This window comes from Apostichopus japonicus, chromosome 17, assembly GCF_037975245.1.
Source record: "Apostichopus japonicus isolate 1M-3 chromosome 17, ASM3797524v1, whole genome shotgun sequence".
NCBI classification, from domain to species: domain Eukaryota; kingdom Metazoa; phylum Echinodermata; class Holothuroidea; order Aspidochirotida; family Stichopodidae; genus Apostichopus; species Apostichopus japonicus.
In genome coordinates this window covers 16093651-16118176 of record NC_092577.1, presented here as the reverse complement: position 1 = coordinate 16118176, position 24526 = coordinate 16093651, and the positions used below count along the sequence as shown (strand labels likewise).

At 39.9% G+C, this 24526-nt stretch overlaps 1 protein-coding gene and 1 long non-coding RNA gene across 2 annotated transcripts; both read right to left on the bottom strand.

The window, feature by feature from the left end:
• Window positions 1–16579: 16579 nt before the first annotated feature.
• LOC139984113 (uncharacterized) lies at window positions 16580–18910 on the bottom strand. Its single transcript, XR_011798942.1, has 3 exons — window positions 18199–18910; window positions 17417–17579; window positions 16580–16757 (listed from the first exon to the last, which is right to left on the bottom strand). It is a non-coding gene; the product is annotated as an uncharacterized lncRNA (long non-coding RNA).
• A 1207-nt stretch (window positions 18911–20117) lies between these two features.
• LOC139984626 (zinc finger MYM-type protein 1-like) lies at window positions 20118–22013 on the bottom strand. Its single transcript, XM_071998579.1, has 2 exons — window positions 22004–22013; window positions 20118–21211 (listed from the first exon to the last, which is right to left on the bottom strand). Exons 1-2 carry the CDS (start codon window positions 22011–22013, stop codon window positions 20118–20120), a joined length of 1104 nt encoding a protein of 367 aa, XP_071854680.1.
• Between the last annotated feature and the right edge of the window lie 2513 nt (window positions 22014–24526).

Below are 24526 nucleotides of genomic sequence, written 5' to 3'. Positions count from 1 at the left end.
GCAACAAATCTAGAACGGTCATTATTTTGCTGTATTATTATGATCATACTATTTCAAAATGTTTTATTACAATTAAAGTAAGGTTATTCGCTATTATGGGTATAATTTAAACCATGAAAAGTGTGATAATGAAATTTAAGACTCAGCATTTCTTACAAAAATTCCTCTCGTTGAATACGGGCTCCTGCCCGCTCTACTCTCTCCAAGGCAGCTACCATCAGGGTTTCTATGTGTTCCGATAGATTCTCCATAGTCCGATAGTTATTCAGGTCTTCGATAGTTTTCGGCTCGACAGGGAAGTGGTCGAATGAAATTTCACAAAAATTACGGCTCATTTTTAAACAGCTATACGGACGGACGGACCTTCTGAGCGACTTGCGGGTATACTTGTTTTAATTTATATTTAGCTAAACAAATCATCTTCATGGACAATGAACAAAGATCAACTCAGTTCATTAACTAACGACGTCTTTGTTATACATAAGGCGTGTCCAGGATACTAAAAACACGCTGGTCTCGTGATCATGAACACAAAGGGTATTACAATTAGACATCTACCTACCAGTTATATTTATTATTTTCTTAATAAGCGAAGGCTTATTTGTTATCCATGTTATCGCGAGGACAATAATATTTGAATTGATATATTTTCAAGTAATGTCATTTACATAGCCAAATAATTCATTTCAGTGATAGACATAAACAAATCAGTGGAAATGTCACTAGTAATATACTACTAGGCTCATTCATGAAGTGCGGCCCATGTCTGTTTATGTGTGGTAGTCATAGTAACATGTGGTAATCTTTGAAGGACAGCCTAGAGGCAAACCGCAGAGTAATAAAACTTGTGGACGTAAATAATCCGCTCTTCCCGACTTGTGCGGGATAGGTCGGGATTGGGCTTCTAAGGGAATATAGATATTGCATGAATTTCCCGCTTTTTCCGTCATTTTAGGGTGGGTTTTTTGGAGGGGGGACGGTAAACTCCGTAACTCCTTCAAAGAAAAACAATATTACATTGTATTCTTATTGAAATTCTAAACGGTAAAAATCTTTCAAAGCGGCAATACAATTGTCAGGGGCTTCCCCCAAAATCGGCTTATTTCAAATCGGCTTATTTCGTTGACTCATGGGCCCAAAATTGGTGGAATCTGAAAAATGGCCTGAAATTTGGTGAGCCATAAACTTTTGTTGGCCCTACATTTTTAAGATCGAATAGGTATGAGCTTCTGCACCATTGGTGCTCTAGTTGTACCGGTACTCACATGCTGGTGAATCCATTTTCAATGCCTTCGTAAAGGACATCAAATTAGTGTACAATCCCAATGTGATTTACTATGTTAGATCTGCAGTCTAACCAACTTGAACGTTTTTTCCCCAAGATGATCACTGACATCTCTGCCTCGGTACTGGAACAGGTACGCCAGCAGCCTTTAGTTGAGGATATTCAGAGGGCTATTTGTCTGTTTCCTGGACGTGCTATTACGATGCGGGCTTTGAAATGTTCTGGACCGCGTCCTTTGCGAAAAATTTGTGATAAAGAATTCAGCGCCGCATTACGAGAATTTAAGGATTTTGGTAAGGTAATTAAAGTAGGTACCGAGGACAAAGCCCATCACTGTTTTCTTGAAGAAAGTGCCGGATGAAGTGAGAGCATGGACACTATTTTCTAAGGAGAGTTATATAGCTCAGTTTAACAAGCTATCACATTCCAGAATAACGGAGAATATAAGATCAGCTGTCATTGAAAGTGAACATTTAGTTGAGACGTGTTTCGACAGAACTGACTAAACCGCCATCATTAAAACTGCCATCATTAAAACTTCCATACAGTCAGGGGGCGGGAGGGGGGTAAAATGGGCTGCTGGCGCCCTTTTCAGCTTCTTTACCACTTTTTACTTATTCTAGATTGTCTTTTTTATTGCGCTCATATACTTATTGACATTTGTCACATTTTGTTGGTGTAATTTGGCGATGACACCTATTTATTCTTTTTTTCGACAAGTTAGCCAGGAAAAATTTCTGTACGCTACGCGCCAACCAGTGGTGGTGCTCCGCTTAGATCGTGTCGTCCCTCCTGACCAATACCCCTAGCTCCGCCACTGGAGTGAGTAGATGGTAATAGATGGTAATACTGAAAGAAACAAAGGAAAAACTATGTCTAAATAACAAGGTTACAATAATGAACATGTTATAAAAACAAGGCTAGATAACCTTTGCCACAAGAAAGTGACATTCCTGACTAAAGATAACATAGGCAAGGTAAATAAGTGCTGTATGTCATACTTGAGGTTATCCGAAAACTGTCCACCCATATATACTACAATGACAACGTAGGGAACACATAATACGTAACTGTGTAAAAACTGAGTCAACAATGGTGTAACCGAAACTCCATACAACCAAAATCTTAGCTACATGTACCCTGTACGCACATTACGCAAAACTAACAATGCTAACATAACACGTAATTAGAAGCCCAAGGGTAACGAAACATACTGAATGAGTTGTGAAGGTAATAGAATACCCAATAATAGATGTGAAGTACACGCAATAATAAAATATATACCAACAATTTCTACAATAAACAACCTAGTATGACTGCAACAAAAAACCCTAACCAAGCAGGTAACGTGTGAGCCCAAGTACGCAAATCTCAAGAACCGTAAGTAACAATGTAATACAGGAACGTAGTGGAATTGGTCTGCGGTAATACATAAAATGGATCGTAGAAAGATTAGGGCACCTCACAAAACACATAAAAAGCTGGGCAATAATAACTATGATTTATAATCTTGTGATCCTAAATAGCAGTAACAAATACACATTCCAAGGATACAACATATGAGTTTAGATTAAGGTTCAATTTGTGCACCTAAAACAAGCCATGCTCCTGAGATGAACAACGTGTCAATAGTCCAAAGGAAAGGATGGCGCTATACTAAAAAGAATATAAATAGAATTAAATCAAAAACACAACACTTTTCAATACTATTAGACTGCTGCACATTACCATTATAACTTATATTTATAACTCCCTTCTTTAATTACTACGCTACCGTGCTTTACAGGAGATACTTAAAGTTGTAAATACATGATATTTTAAGTTGTACAGAAGTGTTAATTTTCATGGTATTTTCGTATCGGTAGTGCTTTAGTTTCATGTTGAAATATTTTCTTATGTAAATAATATTGTGTTCAACTTCTTTTTATGTTAATTTCAAGCTTGTGTATTCTTGATCAGAAATGTGATTTATATAACCAATCATGCATTTATGATCCTTGCATTTGACATGTTCAATGTTTTGCTCTGTCTGTACAGGCTATGCATTCAGCCAACAAAGGGGCAATGCCAAAAAACATGGGCAGTACTCTCAAAGCTGTCACAGCCGGTCCTCGGGCACAGTCCATCACCCAATCGCCAGTGATACCTTTTCAGATTGGTCACCAAGGCACCGTGTGCAATTCTCCATGCAAGATCACGGAGCCTGAACCATTCAGCCTTGAATGCACCGAACGCCATACTTCGACAGGATGACGTCCCTGTACAAAAATTGCATTCAAGGCCCTATCCCGCAAGGAACTGAGAACGAGGGCCGGCCGTGACAGGTCAACAGGGGCAACTCAATAAGAGCGGAGCAAATGACACGCACCACTCTGCTTGGTGTGCTACTATGCGGTTCTCTGTTGCTAAACAGCGCCGGAACCCATCGACGCAAGTGCAACCCGCCCCAAAAACGTACAAAATATGAACAAGGCAACCCTGGGTCAGTTACCGCTACAAACAATTGCTTAAATAACAAACAAGTTAACTTACTTCCCAGATGAACCACCCCTAGTCCCCCCTTCTCCAGTTTTTGGTACAATATCGCCCTCTTGACAAGCTCTGTACCACCAGACCATATGAATGAAAAAATCGCCCTCTCCAACCGCACCAGGACGCGACGCGGAATTGGGTACACCGCGCCCGGGTACCACAAGATGGGCGAAACGAAACGATTAATAACGGTGACTTTCCCCAAGATCGAAAGCCAGCGGGTGCCAAAGGTTTCGAGTCTGCTCTCAAGTACCTCAGCCCTCTCGCTCCAGGTGACATCACAAGGTGCATCGTAGCCGAACCATATACCATTAATTTTGATATTCTGATCCGACCACGACGCACCGAATGGTAAGTCTCTGTATCTGCAGCTACCAAGACGAAGGCCCTTTGTCTTTTCTGGATTCAACTTCGCCCCGGTAGCTCTCTCAAAAATAGATAAATCCTGCGAGAGTGCGCGAAAGGAGCCCAGACTCGAAACAACACATGTCACGTCATCTGCATATTGAGCGCATTTCACTTTGGCACCCCCTGGCACAACGAATGGAACAAGTCTGGAGTCCCTTTTCAAAAGACGAGAGAGGGACTCGCTAAACAAAACATAAAGTAATGGAGACAGAGGGTACTCCTGGCGCACCCCCCTCTCTACGTAAAAACCTCCGAACAAAACCCATTTACGATAACAGAACTGAAACTTTGTTCATACAAAACAGAAATCCATTTACGAAAAATTGGGTGCAACTGAAACGTCTCCAATACATTCATTAAAAAACCGCGATCCACCATGTCAAAGGCCTTCTGCTGGTCCAGAGACACCAATGCACATGGCAGATCACGCTCAATAACAAAGTCGGTCAAGTCGCGCATCAACCACAAGTTCTGCTGGATGCAATGACCCTTCACTGCACAAGTCTGGAGATCACCCACAAGACGCGGCATAGCCAGTGCAAGGCGGTTGCACAAAGCCTTAGTCAGCAACCTGTAGTCCACATTTAACAAGGTGATCGGACGCTTGTTACGGGGATCCAAGGGGTCCCCAGACTTGGGCAGCAAAGTAATCATGCCCAGACGTTGACTTTGGTTTAACAGTCCGTTTTGGAAGGCGTCCTCGAAGACGGCTCTGATGTCGGGTCCTATTATTGCCCAGAAGGTTCGGTAGAACTCCCTCGGAAGCCCGTCCGAACCCGGGGACTTGCCATTCTTCATCTTCGAAAGCGCCTTCCAAAGCTCAACAGTGGTTATTTCGCCCCCCAAAATATCATTGACATCGTGGGGAACGGTTTTTGAGATTCCCCTCAATAAATCGGCCTGTGCCGACAAGTCGACATTGCCACGCGTAAACAAACTCGAATAATACTCTTTATATACGCGGACAATGCCGTGAGGGTCACTAACCACGGTCCCATCAGTAGCGCGCACAGACGGGACGCGTCTGTCACCTGCCGATGAGCTAACGGACTGGTAAGACCTCAGTGAAGGGCGCTCCTCGGCTTCCACCGCTTCGACACGGGCCCTAACGCGGGCACCGTGGTACTTTTCATCGAGATAAGTCTGCAAAGCGATGACAGCCAAAGGGTCGCCAAACTTCACCTCCGCGCACAGCTTCCAGAATTTTTCTCTTCGACGCCGTGCGCGGGTCACGCAATACTGAATTGCGTAGCGTTTGATGCGCAACTTGACATCATCCCACCATTGGGATGTACCTGGTCTCGAAACCCTGGCGGAACTCTGCCTCGCCAAAAATCCGACAGTTAAGCTTCCATAGGCCCCGCCCGATGGGGAAAATGGAAGGCAAAACAAAACGTGCTACCACAGTGTCATGGTCAGAGAGCGGACAGCTCAGCGTCTCGCAACCCGAAAATGTAAAACTTACGGGCGCATACACTCAATCTATCCTGGAGGCATCTTCTCCGTTAGGCCTCACCCACGTATATGCCGTACTACACGGGTGCATATGCCTCCAGACATCGGCTAAAAGGTGTGCCGAAGTGAATCTGTCCAGCTCTGTGATCCCAGCGTCAGGACTAGCAGACACAGAAGCCCCGAGTCTGTCAAGACCCGAGTCTGGGACACAGTTAAAGTCTCCGACCATGACACATGGTGCACTACCAGGAACAAAGGAAGGCAGCGTGTTAAAAAATTCTCGTCTAGCAGAAGGCCGATTGGGAGCATACACATTGCAAAGGGAGATGTTACCCTGTGGATACTTGAATAGAATGCAAACCAATCGGCCCTCGTGATCCGTCTCCACCCTAGTGGCACAACCCGCCTGACAAGCTGACAGAAGGATGACAGTGCCACAGGATGAAGACGAACCAAACGAAGCATGCAGCTCACCACCCCACTCATAAGCCCATAGAGGGACATGTTCTTCCAAAATATGTGTTTCTTGCAGGCAAACGCAGTCGACCTCCATTGATTTACAATATTGGAAAATGCGACTGCGCTTGCGATGATCACTCATGCCATTCACGTTCAAAGTGGCAACTGAAAGTGTATGGGCCATGAGAGGGCAGTGGGGCAAAACTACGAAGACGACGATTCCGTAAGCTTCAAGCGCGCCCTAGACGACATATCGTCATCCGAGTCGTCACTTGAAGCCGACCTTTTAAGAGAGGGTTCCCCCATTTCGTCGTACCAGCTCGTCCCAGTGGTACGTTTGGGCTCGCTGATCACCGATTCACCGGAGTCGCTGTCAGACAGAGCCTCCGGAGAATCGATGACCACCGATTCTCCGTCAGACAAAGCCTCCGGATCTGGCGATACCGGCGGCGGACTGGGGACGGAACTGGACGAGTTGATGGGGGAAGCTGGTGGAGACTTTCTCGGTGCGGACACGGGGTTGGGGTCTGCAACGACGGGGGAGGGTGAACCAGGTGCAGGGGAAGGTAAAATCCCACCAGATCCCCCCTCCTCTCGTGAAGTAGTAGGTGCGTCGGAACTTGACTTACCCCCACTCTTAGTCCTAGAGACATAAGAGGAGGGACAAGCTCGAAAGACATGTCCCTCCTTCCCACATAGTGAGCACACAACCTCGTTTGGGCAAGCGGTGCTATCATGCCCAAGACGAAGGCAGCGCCCACATTTCTTGTTTGGGCAGCCCTTGGCTTCGTGCCCGGTCTCCCCACACCTGAAGCAGGTACGGGGCTGACCGGGATACCGCACGTGGGCTTTATGCCCTGCTATAAACAGGAAGGAGGGAATGTCCTGTTTCAGGTCGATCCGAACCTGTCGGTGCCCGTTCAACACCCCAGGGGCTTGTGCATAGGAGGACATTTTGACAGCCCCAAACCGACCCCAAACCGTTACGACAAGTTCCTGCCGCACCTCTAGTCCTACGTGGATGATAGTTACCCATACGGATCGCTCGTATGGAGTAACTGTCATCCCCTCGACGTTACTCAGCAACGTGACACCTTTCTGACGGGCCACGTCAACTGGTAAAACGTAAATCGTACGTATTACGACCCTGGAGAGCTTGCAAAGCATCAACCTCTCCAGGCACAACAACACCCTTGCTCTTCAAAATACTAAAAACTTGCACCGGTGGAACCGCTTGTTCACCGGTGAAGGACAACTTAACAATCCGAGAATCACGGCGCGATGCCATGATACCGAAGGTGGCTAGGCCACAGGGGAGTAACAAAAAACAAACAAACTAAAGACAGGATAGTGAAACAACAAACGATATACGAACTGAGGAAAACACACGAACACAAGCTATCACACCCGCCTGGCGGGAAGTATAGCACAGCACAGTACAATAACAGCTGTAACAGATGAAGAGCGAGAGCGAAATTGCTAGAAATGTATCAAAACCAACCTTTGACCCCTCATAACTTGAGAACTGGGTGTCCGATTGAAGCAGCAGTTGGTTTTCTATATCCAGCACAAAAAGCTGTATTATATGTCACAAAATTTTGAAACTTTTCTTTGTTCTGTTTCGTTTTGGCCCGTATCTCCTAAAATGAGCATATTTTTTAAGATTTGACCTATTGACCGCGCGGTCCGATGTAGTTTGACACGCTGATTCCAAAAAGCAACATGACAAATCTGTGCGATCATCCTAACTGTACTTATTAACCAGAATGAAAACATTTCATGGTTCCTTGCTGCTGTTCATTAGTTCCATTCATAGGGAAATTTCTAACAAAGCCTAATACAACAACAGTAATTTATGCTCACAAACTTTTGGCAAAGTAATGCTAAGCCCTGATATCAATTGCAACACACATCAGTGTGTGAAGACTATCTACCATTATCATCATACCAAGTTTGACGAAATTCCGACTAGTAATAGTAGCCAAGTAATTGCAATTTGGAGTATTTCACGTTTGACCCCATGACCTCATTAATATTCATGATATGAGCACCAAAAAAGCACCAACAGGGTTAATCTACTTACTATGGGCCACCCACTCACCAAGTATGGTAATGATTGGTCATTCCCTTGTTGAGTTATTGTGCATACAAACTTTTCATAACGAAATAATGCTAGCCCCCCCCCCTATAAACATGCATGATATCAATTGCAACACACATCAGTGTGTGGAGACTATCTACCAATATCATCATACCAAGTTTGACGAAATTCCAATAAATAGTAGCGAAGTTATTGCAACTTGGGAGTTTTTCACGTTTGACCCGTGACCTCATTAATATTTTTTAACTTTGACCTCGTATAACTTCGCACACGAAGGTCACACGGGGGTCAACCTATTGACATTTATGATCAGAAGGTACCTTTGACATCTGAAAATAGCATCAAAACTGTAAAAATCCCCAAAACACGAAAAGGTCACCAGAGGTCAAATTGAGGTCAAGGGTCACCCAGATGCGGGTCGACAACTGGATTACATTGAAGCAACTCCCAACCTTAACGGACAGTTCGTTCTCAAGTTATCACAAAAATACTAGTTTTTTTATCATTAATTGACCTTTGGTGACCTCGGATCACATGACCGTTAAGTTTGAAAATATTCCCCTATACCCATTTACAACTTGTCCCAAAATATCAACCGTGTCACACCTTGAAACTGAGAGTTATTGCATTAAATGTCTGAAAATTAACTTTGACCTCGTATAACTCCGCACATGAAGGTCACACGGGGGGTCAACCTTGTCGCACATTGGCACTGGGAGTTATTGCAGTTTTAGTATTTTGGGTTTTTGGACCATAACTGACCTTTGGTGACCTTTGTGGGCACCAAAAACAATAGGGTTCATCTACTCACTATGGGCCACCCACCCACCAAGTTTGATCATGATCAGTCAATCCCTTGTTGAGTTATCGTGCATACAAGCTAAAGCGACACACACACACATCCACACACGCCAACCTGAATACATAGGTTCCTTTGCTTTTAGCAAGGAACCAAAAAACAACAACATTGACCTCTGATAACTTCGCACACGAAGGTCGCACAGGGGTGAACTATGGACAATTTTGATCGGAAGGTACTGATGAAGGTCACCGGAGGTCAACATGAGGTCAAAGGTCACCTATATGCGGGTCGACTCCCTGATTACAATAGCGTAACTCCCAACCTTCACGGACATTTGGTTCTCATTTGCAAAAATACTACTTTTTGACCCCTGGTTGACCTTTGTTAACCTTGGATCACATGACCGTTATGTTTTGAAATGATCCCTTACCCCATTCACAACTGGTCCCAAAATATCAACCATGTCGGATCCTGTCAATAGGAGTTATTGCTTGTTTTAATATTTTGGTTTTTGGCCTCTAACTGACCTTTGGTGACCTTCACAGGCAACACCAAAAATAGAGCACATCTACTCAATGTTGTACTCATATACACCAAATATTAGATTGGTCCAAGCTTCCCTACTTGAGATACCGTGTTTACAAGCCATGCGTCACACACACACACGTGTTTGTATTACATTCAGACCGAGGAGCCCATTGTATTTTCCATTGTTCAAATCCACGTACCCTAACCTTAACAATACCCCATACAGTAGAATTCTTCCGAGGACCTAGTGATTGTTTTGAAATCACAAGCGAGGACCTGAAATTCTTTTGTTCAAGTCCTCGGTCAGAATACAAAACAAACGCATACATACATACACACATACACACACTCTCCGCCTGCATGAATGCATAGGTTACGATTTCATCGAAACCAAAAATTGAATTCAGTCTTTCATAGATTTTCAAGAAACTCCAGTGGTATAGTTATTTTAGATCAAATGTTATTTATGGTCATGGGGTCTGGCCACAAGCAATTAATGGAATGCAATTAACATTGGATAATATTGGATCATTTGTTGTCATTGGTGCACGTAAGAGCTATTCAGCACTTTCTTATTCATAGTTTTCCATGTTTCTTTTTGTATGCAGACATTCTTTGTATTTTGTAACCTTATTTAAAATAGTTGAAATACCAACATACAAATTACTATTTCTTTTGAAGGTCCACTTCAGATCAACACAAGCTGGAGTCCTCCCAACAATTGAAAGGCCCCCACCTACACCAAGTGTCACATCGACGCCACCAGTCTTGACGTCGAACCCGCCGTGAGTTATTGGTCATTGTCGTTAAATTTGGGGGTTTTATTAATTCATACCTAGTTAAAATTCTGCAATCTGATTGGTCCATTATAGTCAGCTGACCATGAGTTAATCGATGATAACCTCACGGTTAAAATTTATAATCCACCGTCAATCACCGCATCGTTACATTTCCTAGGCCTATAGTGTATCCTAACGTTTGGACCAACATTAGGTATATCCTAACCCCAATCTCTGCACCAAATAATCTGATTTACCTTTTGCAAGTAGTTCTTAGGCCTATCAAACGCAGCAAGGATATGCTCTAGGAAAATGTACCCTCAAGAACTCCTGGGGTGTCGTGACATTCCATAGCTGTATTTCATGGATGTATATAGGACGGAAATAATGTTACATGTCTCATTCTGATATGTATGTTTCCTATAGAGAGTTTTCATATCAGTTTTCTATTCCCTCTTAAAGGTCACAAACTCATGCAAGATTGATATACGCAACACGAAGACCACCATCCTCACCAAGACCACCATCCTCACCAAGACCACCATCCTCACCATGACCACCATCCTCACCCAGACCACCATCCTTACCAAGACAACCATCCTCACCAAGATCTCCATCACCACCACCAGAATGGGTACCAACCCGAAGGTAAGCAAAAATGTGAAATTAATGTATTGTAAATGTTTATTCCCAAATCCTCAAAAAATGCTTTCTCATTAGGAGAAACGGGGACAAATCTGATAGATGGCACATAAGCCCATAATTAGTATATAATCGCTATTTGTTTTACAAGAGGTGAAAGGTCACCAGAGGTCAAATAGTAAAAATATTGTAATCATGTTAACTCAATAAGAAAAACTTGGATTAAGGTAGTTGCATACTCCAAAATTGAACAGATACTATTTTTAGGTCAAAGGTCACCTAATGTTCAAAACAAACATGGCCTATTGACCGATATAACCAGATTTATATATTAAAAGGGCTTGGCATATAAGTCAAAGTGAGATGCACAATGAGTTTGAAGCGGATTTATTGTTATTCACTTTTACAATTACCATGTGTCACTTTTATGTGAAGAGGTATACTTTCTATATCCATTAGAGACTTTCTTTTTTATTGACCTTTCAGGTTTTTCACTGTGAGAAGAAATTACATTGAAAAAGATATGCTGGAATTGTTCAGAGATGCCAAAGTGGAGTGCGTATTTAGAATTTTTTGGGGAGAAGAGGGTGTGGATGCTAAAGGCATATTTAGGGATGCACTGACAGACAGTTTCTGCTAGGTACTTTGTAGGTGATGGTCAGTTTATACCCACAGTTCACCCACATCTTACCCCAAGAGATTTGAAAACTATGGGGAAAATCATATATATTGGATTTAATAGTGTGGGGTACTTCCCCATACAGTTTAGCAAAGCATGCGCTCATATCTGCAATTTATGGCGATAATGAAGTCTGTGATGATCTGCTGATGGAGGGCTTTGTTGCAACTCTCAGTAGGAATGAAGGTGATGTTTTAAGGAAGGCACTTGACATGCATGCATTTGATGAAGACTCCCTTGAAACATTGTTGGTGTTGTTTGGAAGGCTGGGTGTCACCTGCCAAATCACACCAGAAACACTTTCGGCCATCACATTACAATGTGAGGGCTAAACCAGTTACAAGGAGTTTAGGAACGAACTGGTACGCCAGTTAAAGTCACACTTGTGGGAAATTGGCTTTGTGTAAATGCCATGTGCAATAACCTTAATACACAGCACTCATGTAATTTTTTCGCTCTTAATCATACCAGTGGAGCCTAAAAGATTGTACTGTCTCACTCTCACTGTCTGTCTACACACGTTTCCAAATTCTTTGTTGAACATTCTTTTGATAATTTTCTGAATCACCTTAAAAGCCTGCAGATTTTATTGCAATTAGAATCACAAGTAGTGATTATATTTTTGGATCAGTACTATAAGCCAGTGGTATTGGATTGGGTAGTAAATATTCAATTCTGCCTGGTTTAAAAAAAATACTGGCTAGAACCGTACATTTCGTATTTTTATATGAGCTAATGCACCATTAGTGCTCCTGTGGTTCGACTACAAATTTCCTTTTCTCTGTTCTTAAAAAAAAGGAAAATACTGGTGAGTTGCCTTCATTTTTAAATATATTTACATGCTCATGTTACACTTTAATTTTTAGCTTTATTAACTGCTATATACTTTCATTTAAGGTCTATATCTAGAAGTTGAATTTTAACTTGAGCTCTCTCAAGTGCCCTGCTTAAACAAGTGCCCTGATACCATCCATAGTAATTTAAAAGAGGCTGACTTTCTATTTAAAAATATAAAACAATTAGAAGTGCAATTTTAACTTGTACTCTGTTTGTGTAACATATATAGTAGATTTGAACTATTATCCATCCATGGAAAAGCAGTATTTTAACATAGGTATGGAATATTACCATATATATCACATAGTAGGTTAAACTGGTATATGCAAAAGCTTCAAGACCAGAACAGCATCATCCAATGCCATGCTTGAACAATATTCTATCCCTCCATGATGTTTTATTATAGGCAGACTTTGATTATATTTCTTCAAAAAATCAACCGTCATCATCTAGCAGTACAATTTTAACTTGTGCTCTGTTTGTGTAATATGAGCTATTATCCATCCATAGTATTTCATAAAGTTTCACATGTACATTTTTCATAAGCAGTATTTTTACATATATAGTAGGTTAAACTGGTATGTACAAAAGTTTCGTGACCAGAACAGCAATGTGTGCAATTGGTATTTTTTAAGTTATCCAATGCCATGCTTGAACAATATTCTATCCATCCATCATATTTTATAAAAGGCAGACCTTTATGATATTTCTTAAAAAATCAACCGTCGTCTAGCAGTACAATTTTAACTTGTGCTGTTTGTGTAACATATATAGTACATTTATATATGAATTTTTCTTTATCCATGCTATTTCATAAAAGCCAAGTTTTTACAAAACCTTTAAATGTTTCTCTTCATCATTCTTAATTACCAGTCCATATATTTCCACTACACCAGAAACTTTGCATCTTGAATTCTTTCTATATGATTTCAATATGTTAAACCTTGCCAACCTTTTACGTTGAATGAGAGTGGTGAAAGCCCCATATAATAGGATGTGACCTGCCAATGCATATAAATGCAAGAATTTTGTTCAAAAATTATATTATCTTTTCATGTACCAAATAAGTCATTATGAAAATGAGTTGAAAATTCATCAACAGACTAACTAACAACATGCATCAAAACAATCGTAAGGTGGTGGGCTAAACCTACTTCATTACAAATGTGAGTCATTACGATCAAAGAGCCTATTAACCAACTATTAATATTGTTTGTGGCATTGAGTGCATTACTTAGATGAAAACTGCAATTTATAGTGGTCTAAAATAAAGATCAGTTAAACATTACAAGTTATTAATTTAATACTTGATACATGCAGGACTGTATATATTCATTTAAAAAATTCCACAAGGTCTGATCTTTGAATTTACTGGATAATAGTTATGTCTTCTCTAGAGAACCAGAAAACCCAATGGTTTAGTGGTTCCGATGAGAGTTTAGGAAATAATTGAAGTCAGATTTTTTGGGGGTAATATCATTATTGTACTTATTGCCAGACAACTGAACCCAAACTGAAGCTGTTCAGACATAGTTGCACTCATGAATATAAATGAAATTTCATTTTCATGTCGCACTACCAAGCTACCAAGTATGAAGGTGATCAGACATATATTTGAAAAAATATTGACATTTTAAGAATTTTATTACAAGCCCTATCCACATATTCATGTAATGGACAACAAAAACAATGAGGTCCATGTAAGAATCATGGAGCATATCTACCAGTTGTTCAATATATTTACAGATATTTTAAGATTACACATACACTTGCAAACATGCTAACCTGTAGGTTACCTGGCCATCATGAACAAAACCAAAAATTAATGCCTCAATTGATGTACATATTAAAGTTGAAGAAAGTGATATAGTTGACTATAGGCATTTCACCAGCCCACACCCCCTCTCCAGACAACCACCTGGGGATCAGTATACAACACAACCCATATCCCCAACCCAGAGGGAAACCCTTACCATCATACCACCTGCAGCCTTACCTACCATCATACAACCCCGACATCACCCTACCCACCTGTCCCCCCCCCACCGGACACCCATCACATTTTACCAGCTTCACACCTTACTACCAACACATTAATCATACCCCACTCACATAAGATTTCCCAATAGGTACGTGTAATACCAGGTTATTTAGTTCATTTCCTATTTTCACTATAGACTATCCCTTTAATTGTCTGAGTCAGCTGTTTATGCAACATACACATATTCCAACTTGATCACAACATACAAACATGCCAACTCATGACAACATACACTTTGCATATGCCAACTTAATTGCATAGGTTATTTTTTTCAGTCCAGTTTCATTTGTCACTAGAATAATCCTTAAATGGGCTGGCGAGGCAGTTTTGTGGTTTTATAAAGCAAAACAATTATAGATAAGAGTAGCATCTCCCAGGAAAAAGTCATTGTAAAAAGAGACATTTCACGAATGACAGAAGTAAAAATGGTGCAATGTTTGTAGAAAAACAGTCAAATTTCCACTGAACATTCACAAATATTTTTTTCAAACCGAACAAAATCTTGTTTTGGTAATTTTTTTTTTTTTTGGGGGGGGGAGGGGTAAACTAATACATACCTCATGACATAAATAATGTCATGAGGTTTCTGGGGTCAGAAAGGGATCAATAAAGTATAAAATATTTTGGTGGGATTAATAAACTGGCCACATATGCATACTGGGGCTTAATAGTGTCTGTGGTCATATGGGAGGGGGTCAATGGTGGCCAATTGGTGGGGGGGGGGGGTTATTGGTCTGTGTCACCCACATTGATTTCTTACGACAAGGAATCATGACACACATGTGTGTCTTGTTAAGGAATTCATTCTTATCTTTGCATGTGTTCGTGAATAAATGTTAGCACATTCAAGTATGAACTAATTCCAAGTTGGTCGTTTTCAGAACGTGGATTGATTGATTCTCTCAATCTCTGCACGGCTTCCTCTTCCAGTGGACACCAAAGCTCATCAACAGCCACAATTCCTTCATCATCCCACTCTTCACCATCAAACAACACAGCTTGAGTATCTGTGGATCTAAATATATCCTCCATTGCAGTTAATCTTGCATTACTAAGTTCCAAAGCATGGCCAACAAAATGCTGCATTGGTGTTTCATGACCCTTCTGTACGTAGACCATGGTTGTTCCACTGATCTACAAATGCTTGGAGCTCTGCATTTAGACGAGGCCAACAAATGTAATGTAATGCCCACATGTGTCTATGGTTATGTACATCTAGGTGGTGACTCGGTTCCATGAAGTGAAATAAATCATACAAAAAATGTGTAGCTCCATTCCAAACATCTACCCAGTTCCGCTCGATTTGTTGGTTGTGGACACTACGACCACGTATTGCAGAACCTCTGTTGGGTCCTCTGAGTAGCTCCATAGCATCACAGATATCATTATTTTCCCCTCCATGATCAACTCGAATTCGAGAAGGAATACCACAGAGAGTTGTAGCAGTGACAAAATGTTCAAACACCGTCTCTTTTCTGTTGTTGTTAGATGCATGCAGGAAAACAATTAGCCTGCTAAATCCATCAATTCCTCATGGATAACCATCTTCCACCTGAAAATAAACATGCAAAAATATGTCATATATGTCAAGACAGGAACACTGGAAGTGATTCTTGTGTATGTGCTGGTCATTAGTAGCAGGAGTATAAGAAGGGACATGGGAGTTTCGGGTAAATCACATATGTAAAGTCAATATCTGTGGCCATGTTAGTGACATGTAGCATGCTAAAATGGTTTTGGCTACACATACCACATATCATCGGAAATGACATATGTATTCTTTTCGGTTACAATGACGAAGGCAGATGATGTGAAGATGTTCGAACAGTTTCATGATCAGTTTCTTGGATTAGTCCAATTTTGCTACCCGGTGCAAACACTAATAAGTATTGATACATGATACCTTATCTTTGAACTCACCTATCCAGTATGGTTTCCATCAATATGCCAAAGGGAATTGGGCCCAGCAACACTATATGCTCGGCACTGCAATGATGGAGCTGTTCTTAATGCTGCTCCACCAGGGTCAACTCGTAACATGCTTTGACGAACTCTCCATCTCTGAATTCTATGTTAGTGTGAGAAGAGTGTGGCTCTCACAGCATTTGGACCTATCCTATGGTTGCCACTTATCTCCTGCCGTACTAAGTTGTCAAGTTCATCATCACCTATGGCACTATATTCAGCTTGAGATTGTAATTCAAATGTTCTGTGAATAAAATAAAATATAAACATCAGTGCTATTGTATTAAAAGGTCATCACCAATGCAAGTATCATATTTTTAACTCTCTGTTAAACTGAAATATTGCACCATTATGGGCGAAATTTTGTCTAGTCAAGATGTCAAGTTCATTTACGTCATCAGTAATGAAACTTAGCCAATCATTAAAAAATACATGTTGTCAACGTTTGCCTTTACCCCATCCCATGGAATTAGGGGGAAAGGTGCAACATGGTGAGAAACTAAGCATATAGCTGATTTAGTGTACTTGTATAGGTACCATGTAACCTTCACAAATTATGCAAAATTAGCCGAATTAATTGGCATATTTTATGGACAAAAAGTGCTCACTTTCGAGAACCACTAGCTTTGCTACAAGGTTTTGCCATCAGCAGTCACATGGTTCTGATCATAATATGCTAAAAAGCTTCATTGCTTCACATGCATAAATTATGTAATTTAGCCAATGAAACACACACAGACAGGCACACACATATGCTATAGTTGCCCACCAAGCAAGATATATATTAAGCCTTATTGTGGACAGGAAGTTTTTACTTAATCGTAAAAATCAATCACTGAAGTTCTATGCTTATAGTTTATTTCTTTTTAAATTATAAACTTGTGAAAAAACACAACATGGTACCTTATTCTTCTTTTTACTGTGCTCACTGAAATTCCCAGCAGTTCTGATATCCTTGATATGCCAAAGCCACAATGGAGAAGAAATGAAAGTTGGTCTCTGCTGATGTTGTATTTTGGAGCCCCTCTTGTTTGTAATGTCCTTTCAGCTTGATAACCTGCGTGAACTGAAAGACAAAAAGCAATATATTAAAAAAGGGTGAACGTAGAAATGTCGCTGATTTATGTGTGTGCTCCGTGCATACATATGTGTGTGACAATTTGCATAAAATTGGGGGTAATAGATGGTTATTCATATACTATATAGTAGGTAAATCCTTTCTTTAGAGGTCAAAGGTCATTTGAGATCAACATGGGTCAAGTTAAAATTAGGGAAACACTCGTTACTGAGTTGTGTTAAAGTGACTAAGGTATACCCTTGCTATTTTTTCAAGATATTTGAGAATAAGAAGGGTGAAACACAAAAACCTTTTATTCGGGCTAAGTCAGGTTGGGAATGTTGACGCACACGCCACACATACATGCCTCATTCTTACATGTATGTAGGTCATCTACAGTGAGCAGATATACTTTTCATAAATTTGTACAGTTACAACAGCAAAATTCTCAGAATTTAGCAACCAAATAATCTTTCTTTTGTTGTATTTAATACATTGGTATGTGTATATTCCCATTTTATTTTTTTACAGAACAGGGCAAGAATTATTTTGATGCTAAATAGCACATTTTTTATCAATAATATTTTATTCTGAAGTGAGCGTGTAATGTACTTGAAAATGTACTTACCAATATTATCATGCTTCCCTTTGTGAAATTCTTCAATGAGTCCTTTGAGTAATTCATTGAGGTCATCATACGTTCAATCATCAACAACAGTTCCACGTGCACGCTGGACAATGCTTCAAGTCTTTAAAAGACAACATGATATACATGATCAATTAATTTATTGATATGTAGAGGGGATACTGATGTCACTTTACAATCATATTCTACTCTACCACATGTATAAGAAAGATTAAAATAGTATCCTTTTGAACAGTGCATAACAACATGAATATTATATTGGCAACTTGGCAAGAAACATGCATCTGTTGAATAGGGTGATTATTTATGTGTGATAGTGTGGACTGTGGAGGCCGTGTGGCTAATGCGCTGATCAGGATTCAAGGATCACGACTGCTACATAGAAGGGTGGATCCAGGAAATTTTTATAAAGATATATTCAAATGTCATTGATTATTACGTTAATTTCATACCCCAACATCAATATAAGAGTTTTAACACCAATTAATGCCGCATCGTACAGGCTATTTGAGTCTAGGCCTAAGGTAAATATTGGCTAGTTCTACTTAGTGCCTATGAATATGATAGCCTAGGGCTGTAGGCCTAATGTCCAGAGCCTAACTTTGGCCCCTAATGTTAGGCCTATATGTAAGGACTATATCTTAAGGCTACTTGGCTAGCCTTATCACTGAACACTACTGTACTTTAGATTCATTCTTCTCTCCATTCTACAGTTGCTGTACGATACATGCAAAAAATTATACTTTTTCGATACTAGTCCGAAGAGCTGTCAATATGGTGGATGTACCCAATTTCACGAAGGATGATATCAGGATTCATCGTTGCTTTCTTGCAATATCCAACTGTATAGGCCTAGTTAAAAAATATAACCATGAAAAACTTAACATAGCCTAGGCCTAGTATTAAGTAGGCCTAAGCATCATTGTGCCAAGTTTAGTAATAGGCCTAAGTAAATAATGATGGCTATTTTGGCCTGGCTATTGGAGTTGTTTTTGCACACTCTGAGCAGCTAGAATGGGGGGACCGAAGTTCGTTCACTTGAACATGTTCGACATCTTTAACATACACAGTGCATATTATGTACGTAAAGGCGGCGTTTAATGTACCCCACGAACTTCGGTGCACTCACTATACTGTAGTATGAATCATTTTTAAAATGCGTAATATACATTGCAGTCAACTATTATGCTAGCCTACAGTAGGCTAAAAAGCTATGCCTAACGTGTTAAGTCCTAGCCTAGGATTAGGCTAGGCCTAGGCTATACATTGTGGGTCCTAGCCTAACACTAGACTAGGCTTAAACTTACGTTAAAATGCAGTAATCTAGTGTCTCGTTCGGGACATTATCAGATGAGGATAGTCGCACACAATCATCCACAACACATAACAGACGCCTAATAAAAACAGGTTCTTGTCTGATTAAGGCGTTCGTGAATTGTATTGATTCGTCGTGAATTTGCCATCATACACATTGAGACATAATTGTTACGTGTAATATAAATATCTTCCCACGTTCACGAGGGAAATGGTGCGATTTGATTGGCGAAATTCTTTTCGCGTAAACAATTACCTTACGCGTTTCATTCAGACGTTATGACCCACACGGCCAACCATACTCCTCTTGGGTACCTGCCGCCACGTTACATCTATTGGTTTGTCTTCCAGCTCTTCGTGGCATAGACATAGCAACATCGAGCTCTCCACATGTTTTCTCGGCGGAAGAAAAAATGCCTTCGAAAACATCAACTGTACTGTACGCACCTCATCGTTTTCAGCACATCCTCTACACTGACAGCGTAACTCATTGCTTCAGCAAGATCTGACTCTACCTTCTGAAGGAACCAGGATAATGGGAGAGTGACAGAAAAAATCCTTGCAATTACATGTGTCGTGATGATGAATTAAGATTTCTTGATGGCACAGAGAAGTTGATTAGCACCAGCCGCTGACGCTCTATCCTGCCAATTTAAGATCGTGCGCAAAGTGTCTACCACTGGGATCAGAAGATCTAGAAGCACAATGACAGCATCGTGCCTCTCGATCCATCGAGTGGGACACATTTGCTTTTGGCGAATTCTACTGGCACTGGGAGCTTTGTCATCCACAGCCTTCGAAAAAACGGCTTGACGCTTTGGTGTGTTCAGAGAGTTATAAACGGCCCCGATCGTACTCAGACAGTTATTGACTACAACTTGATTGCACGCATCCGATACAGCGAGATTGAGACTATGAGCAGCGCAATGCACATTGGGTGCAAGTGGAATCTCCCTCGCAATATGCGTCTGGACTCCGTTGTAGCGTCCACTCATGGCATGCATCAGCCCCATCATAACCCTGTCCGCGAAGGTAGCGCACATCAACGCCGTAGTCGTTAAGCTGTCCACAATTACCCTAGCCAGATTCTTCCCACAACAATCATACACAGGAACAAAGTGAAGAAAGTCTTCTCGAGTGCATATTGTTGGCCCATCAATGTACCTCACACAAAGGGAAAATTGCTCTATACCGGAGATGTCTGTAGTTTCGTCGGCTAGGATAGCGAAACATCGAGCATCGTTGACCCTTTTCACGATCTCACTCCGAATAGGTAAGTTGCAACTTTCAATGATTTCGTTCTGTACTTCAGGGCTTGTGCACATGTAATTGTTGCCACAAGTTGTGAAGTGCTTCAAAATGTTTGGATCGCCTCCCTTTCCCCGGTAACGTAGGAGAGCCCTGAAATCCCGTTCATTTGTTGTAGGTTCTTCGGCAAGATTGAGAGGACCCGAGTCTTTGTGACCTCGGTGTGGCAAACCTTGTCTACCGCATAGGATGACAGTCTCTATCACAGGGACAACTAGGCAGCGATTTTCAGCTATGTGGGCTTGAGCGCTTTTGTCCAAGTGTAGTTCAACGGAGTCTACCTTCTCTTCATCTACAGATAGGAGATGTTGGGCATTGAGAAGACATTCCTTGTGATACGTGGTGGACTCATGATGCCTGAATTCCTCGATTGCTTTTTGCAAATGGAAGTGTCACGAACTTTTCCAAGTTCTGGCTTCCAACGCCCACTCCTTCTGGAGCAAATAAAACCCAGTACTTGCAGAAAGCGCCAGTTTTAACTTCGCTGTACACCAGCCACTCCATCGTTGCATCCAATAACGTTGAAGCCGTAAATTACGAGGGCCGCGCGTACACAGAAAAAAATAATACTCAAAGATAGTACAATTGCTTTATAAATGAGTATAATCACATTTAATTGGTTAGTTTATGAGTATTTCAAGTATTTATTAGTCTTCGTCTGGTAAGTTTAGATGAAATTGAGATTAAATTCTTTATTTACTCATTGCCATGGAAGTTGCAGTGAAGCTACTAATTAAACGATATATTTACACGATACACACCATTTAATTCCTCATTTATGTAGTTTTACGAACCAGCCTCGTAATTTAACACACGCATGCCCCCTAGCTGTTCAGCTCATTTTGTCTAATTTTACAAGTATCAAGTAACGTTAAACGCACAAATGTAACTGGACTGAACCGCTTGTACGTATAGTACAGGCACGTGGATAATGCGTAACTCATGGTTAACGGACTGTATGATGCAGCCTCCGGCGACGGTGTGTGTGTGTGCGTGCAATTCTCGTGCTCTGCCTGGCCAGCTGTTTTTTTTTTAATTTTCACCTGTTGAAGGTGTTTCTTCTCTGGTATTTGTTAATTTTCACCTTTCATTGTGTGGGTTTGCTTTAGGATTTCCGGGGTTGACTTAATCGTGTGTTTTCAAGAATTAACTGTTGTCCACTTACCGATTACCATTTTTTAGATTTTGAAGGTAATATTGATGCAAATAATAATTTCTTTAATAATGCAAATGTTGAGTGTAGATATCACACAAGCAATCAGTTTTCTGAACAAACTCGCTCTCATAAGGATTTGTCTATTATTCACTTTAATTGTCGAAGCCTGAGTGCAAATTTCGTAAAGCTACATGACTATTTGAATGATTTAAATCATAAGTTTGATATTATAGCACTAAGTGAAACATGGCTCAATTTTAATTCAAATCCTGATTTATATAATATTATGGGGTATGACATGTGCCATATAGATCGAAACATTAAAAGAGGGGGAGGAGTAGCTTTTTATGTTAAAAACAGCATAAAGTACAAGGTCATTGATAAGATGTGTATTACAATTAATGAGGCACTGGAATGTGTATCAGTTGAACTCAGTTTATGTAATAAAAGGAATGTTGTGGTAAGTTGTCTATATAGACAACCTGGGTCAGATATTGAGGTATTGACTGAAGCTATTGAAAAGATGTATAGGAACAAAAGGGCGGATATGTACTTCTGTGGTGACTTTAATATAAACCTCTTTGATTATGATAACCACAAGGGCACTAAAGACTTCTTAGATGTAATGTTTAGCTTGGGTCTTTATCCATTAATTACTAGACCCACTCGAATCACAAATCATTCAGCTTAGCTGATAGATAATATTTTCACAAATGTCATGAATAGTGAGTTAAAAAGCGGAATACTCATAAGTGACATAAGTGACCATCTTCCAGTATATTGTATAAACAATAATGACATAAACAGAATAAATGAGGAGTTTATATTTATTAGGAAAAAAGATGATTCATCTTTAAGTTTGTTTCAGCATAAGTTAAATCAAGAGAGCTGGGATTCGGTTTATGCAGCTGCTGATGTACACAAATCTTATGATAAATTCATTAACATATTAACTAAGTTGTATGATGAATGTTGTCCAATAAGGAAAATTTCTGTGAAGAAAAGAAATGACAATAAGCCGTGGATTACAAAAGGGATGAGGAATGCTTGCAAAAAGAAAAATTGTCTTTATTTGATATTTCTGAAAATAAGAACTATAGAAAATGAAAAAAGGTACAAGCTTTATAAAAGTAAGTTGACATCAGTTTTAAGTTTTTGTAAAAGGGAGTACTACTCTAAACTTTTAGAAAGCCACAAGAACAATATTAAGGAAACATGGAAGGTGTTAAATGGTGTTATTAATAAAAATCATAAGACCAAGAGCATGTACCCTGATACTTTTGTAGATAACGATAGAGAGGTAAACGGTAAATGCATTGCAGATGGTTTTAAGAAGTTCTTTACAAATATTGGATCTGATTTAGCTGCTTCAATTCCTGAACACAATAACAGCTCTATTAATGATTATCTGCATGATAAAAACACACACTCTATGTTTCTAGTAGATACAACTGAGATAGAGATATTGAATATTGTTAGAAATTTAAGTAATAAAACCTCAGTTGATTGTAATGGTTTAAGTATGTCAGTTGTTAAAAGTATTATCCCATATATAGTTCAACCTTCCACGTTTATATGCAACAAATCATTTTCTACTGGTATTTTTCCTGATAGCATGAAAGTAGCCAAAGTTATACCAATTTTTAAGTCAGGTGATAAGAATGTTTATACAAATTACAGGCCTGTATCACTCTTATCACAATTCTCTAAAATACTTGAGAAACTGTTTGATAGTAGACTTAATGCCTTTATTTCCAAATTTGATCTCCTTACTGGTTTCAGGTCGGGACGTTCCACATCAATGGCATTATTAGAATTAAGTGAAGAAAGTACATCATCACTTGATAGTAAAAAATCAACAATTGGAGTTTTTATTGATTTAAAAAAGGCATTCGATACTATAGATCATCATTTGTTATTAAAGAAACTTGAACACTATGGTATACGTGGAATAGTTCATGACTGGTTAGAAAGTTATTTATCCAATAGAAAACAGTATGTTCACATCAATAACTTAGAATCTGATTCTTGTAATGTAGTCTGTGGAGTCCCTCAAGGCTCTATCCTTGGACCCAAGTTATTCATTTTGTATATTAATGACATTTGCCACATCTCTTCATTACTCAAATTCGTACTGTTTGCTGATGACACAAATATCTTTTGTTCCCATGAGAATGTCCACACCCTGAGCAGATTAGTTAGTAAGGAGCTCCAGAAACTCAGTGTCTGGTTTGCTGTAAATAAACTATCTCTTAATATAAAAACAAACTATATGATTTTTTCCAATTGTTCGTATAATGCTGATCCTAAAATTACAATAGATGATGTAAGAATTGATAGAGTTTATGTGACAAAGTTTCTTGGTGTTTTTATTGACCATCAACTGAGTTGGAAAGAACACATATCGAATCTATCAAGTAAACTTTCTAAAAGTATTGCAGTCATACGTAAAGCAAGTCATATATTAAACAAAACGGAATTATATACCTTATATTGTGCAATTTTTCTTCCATATCTGAACTATTGTATAGA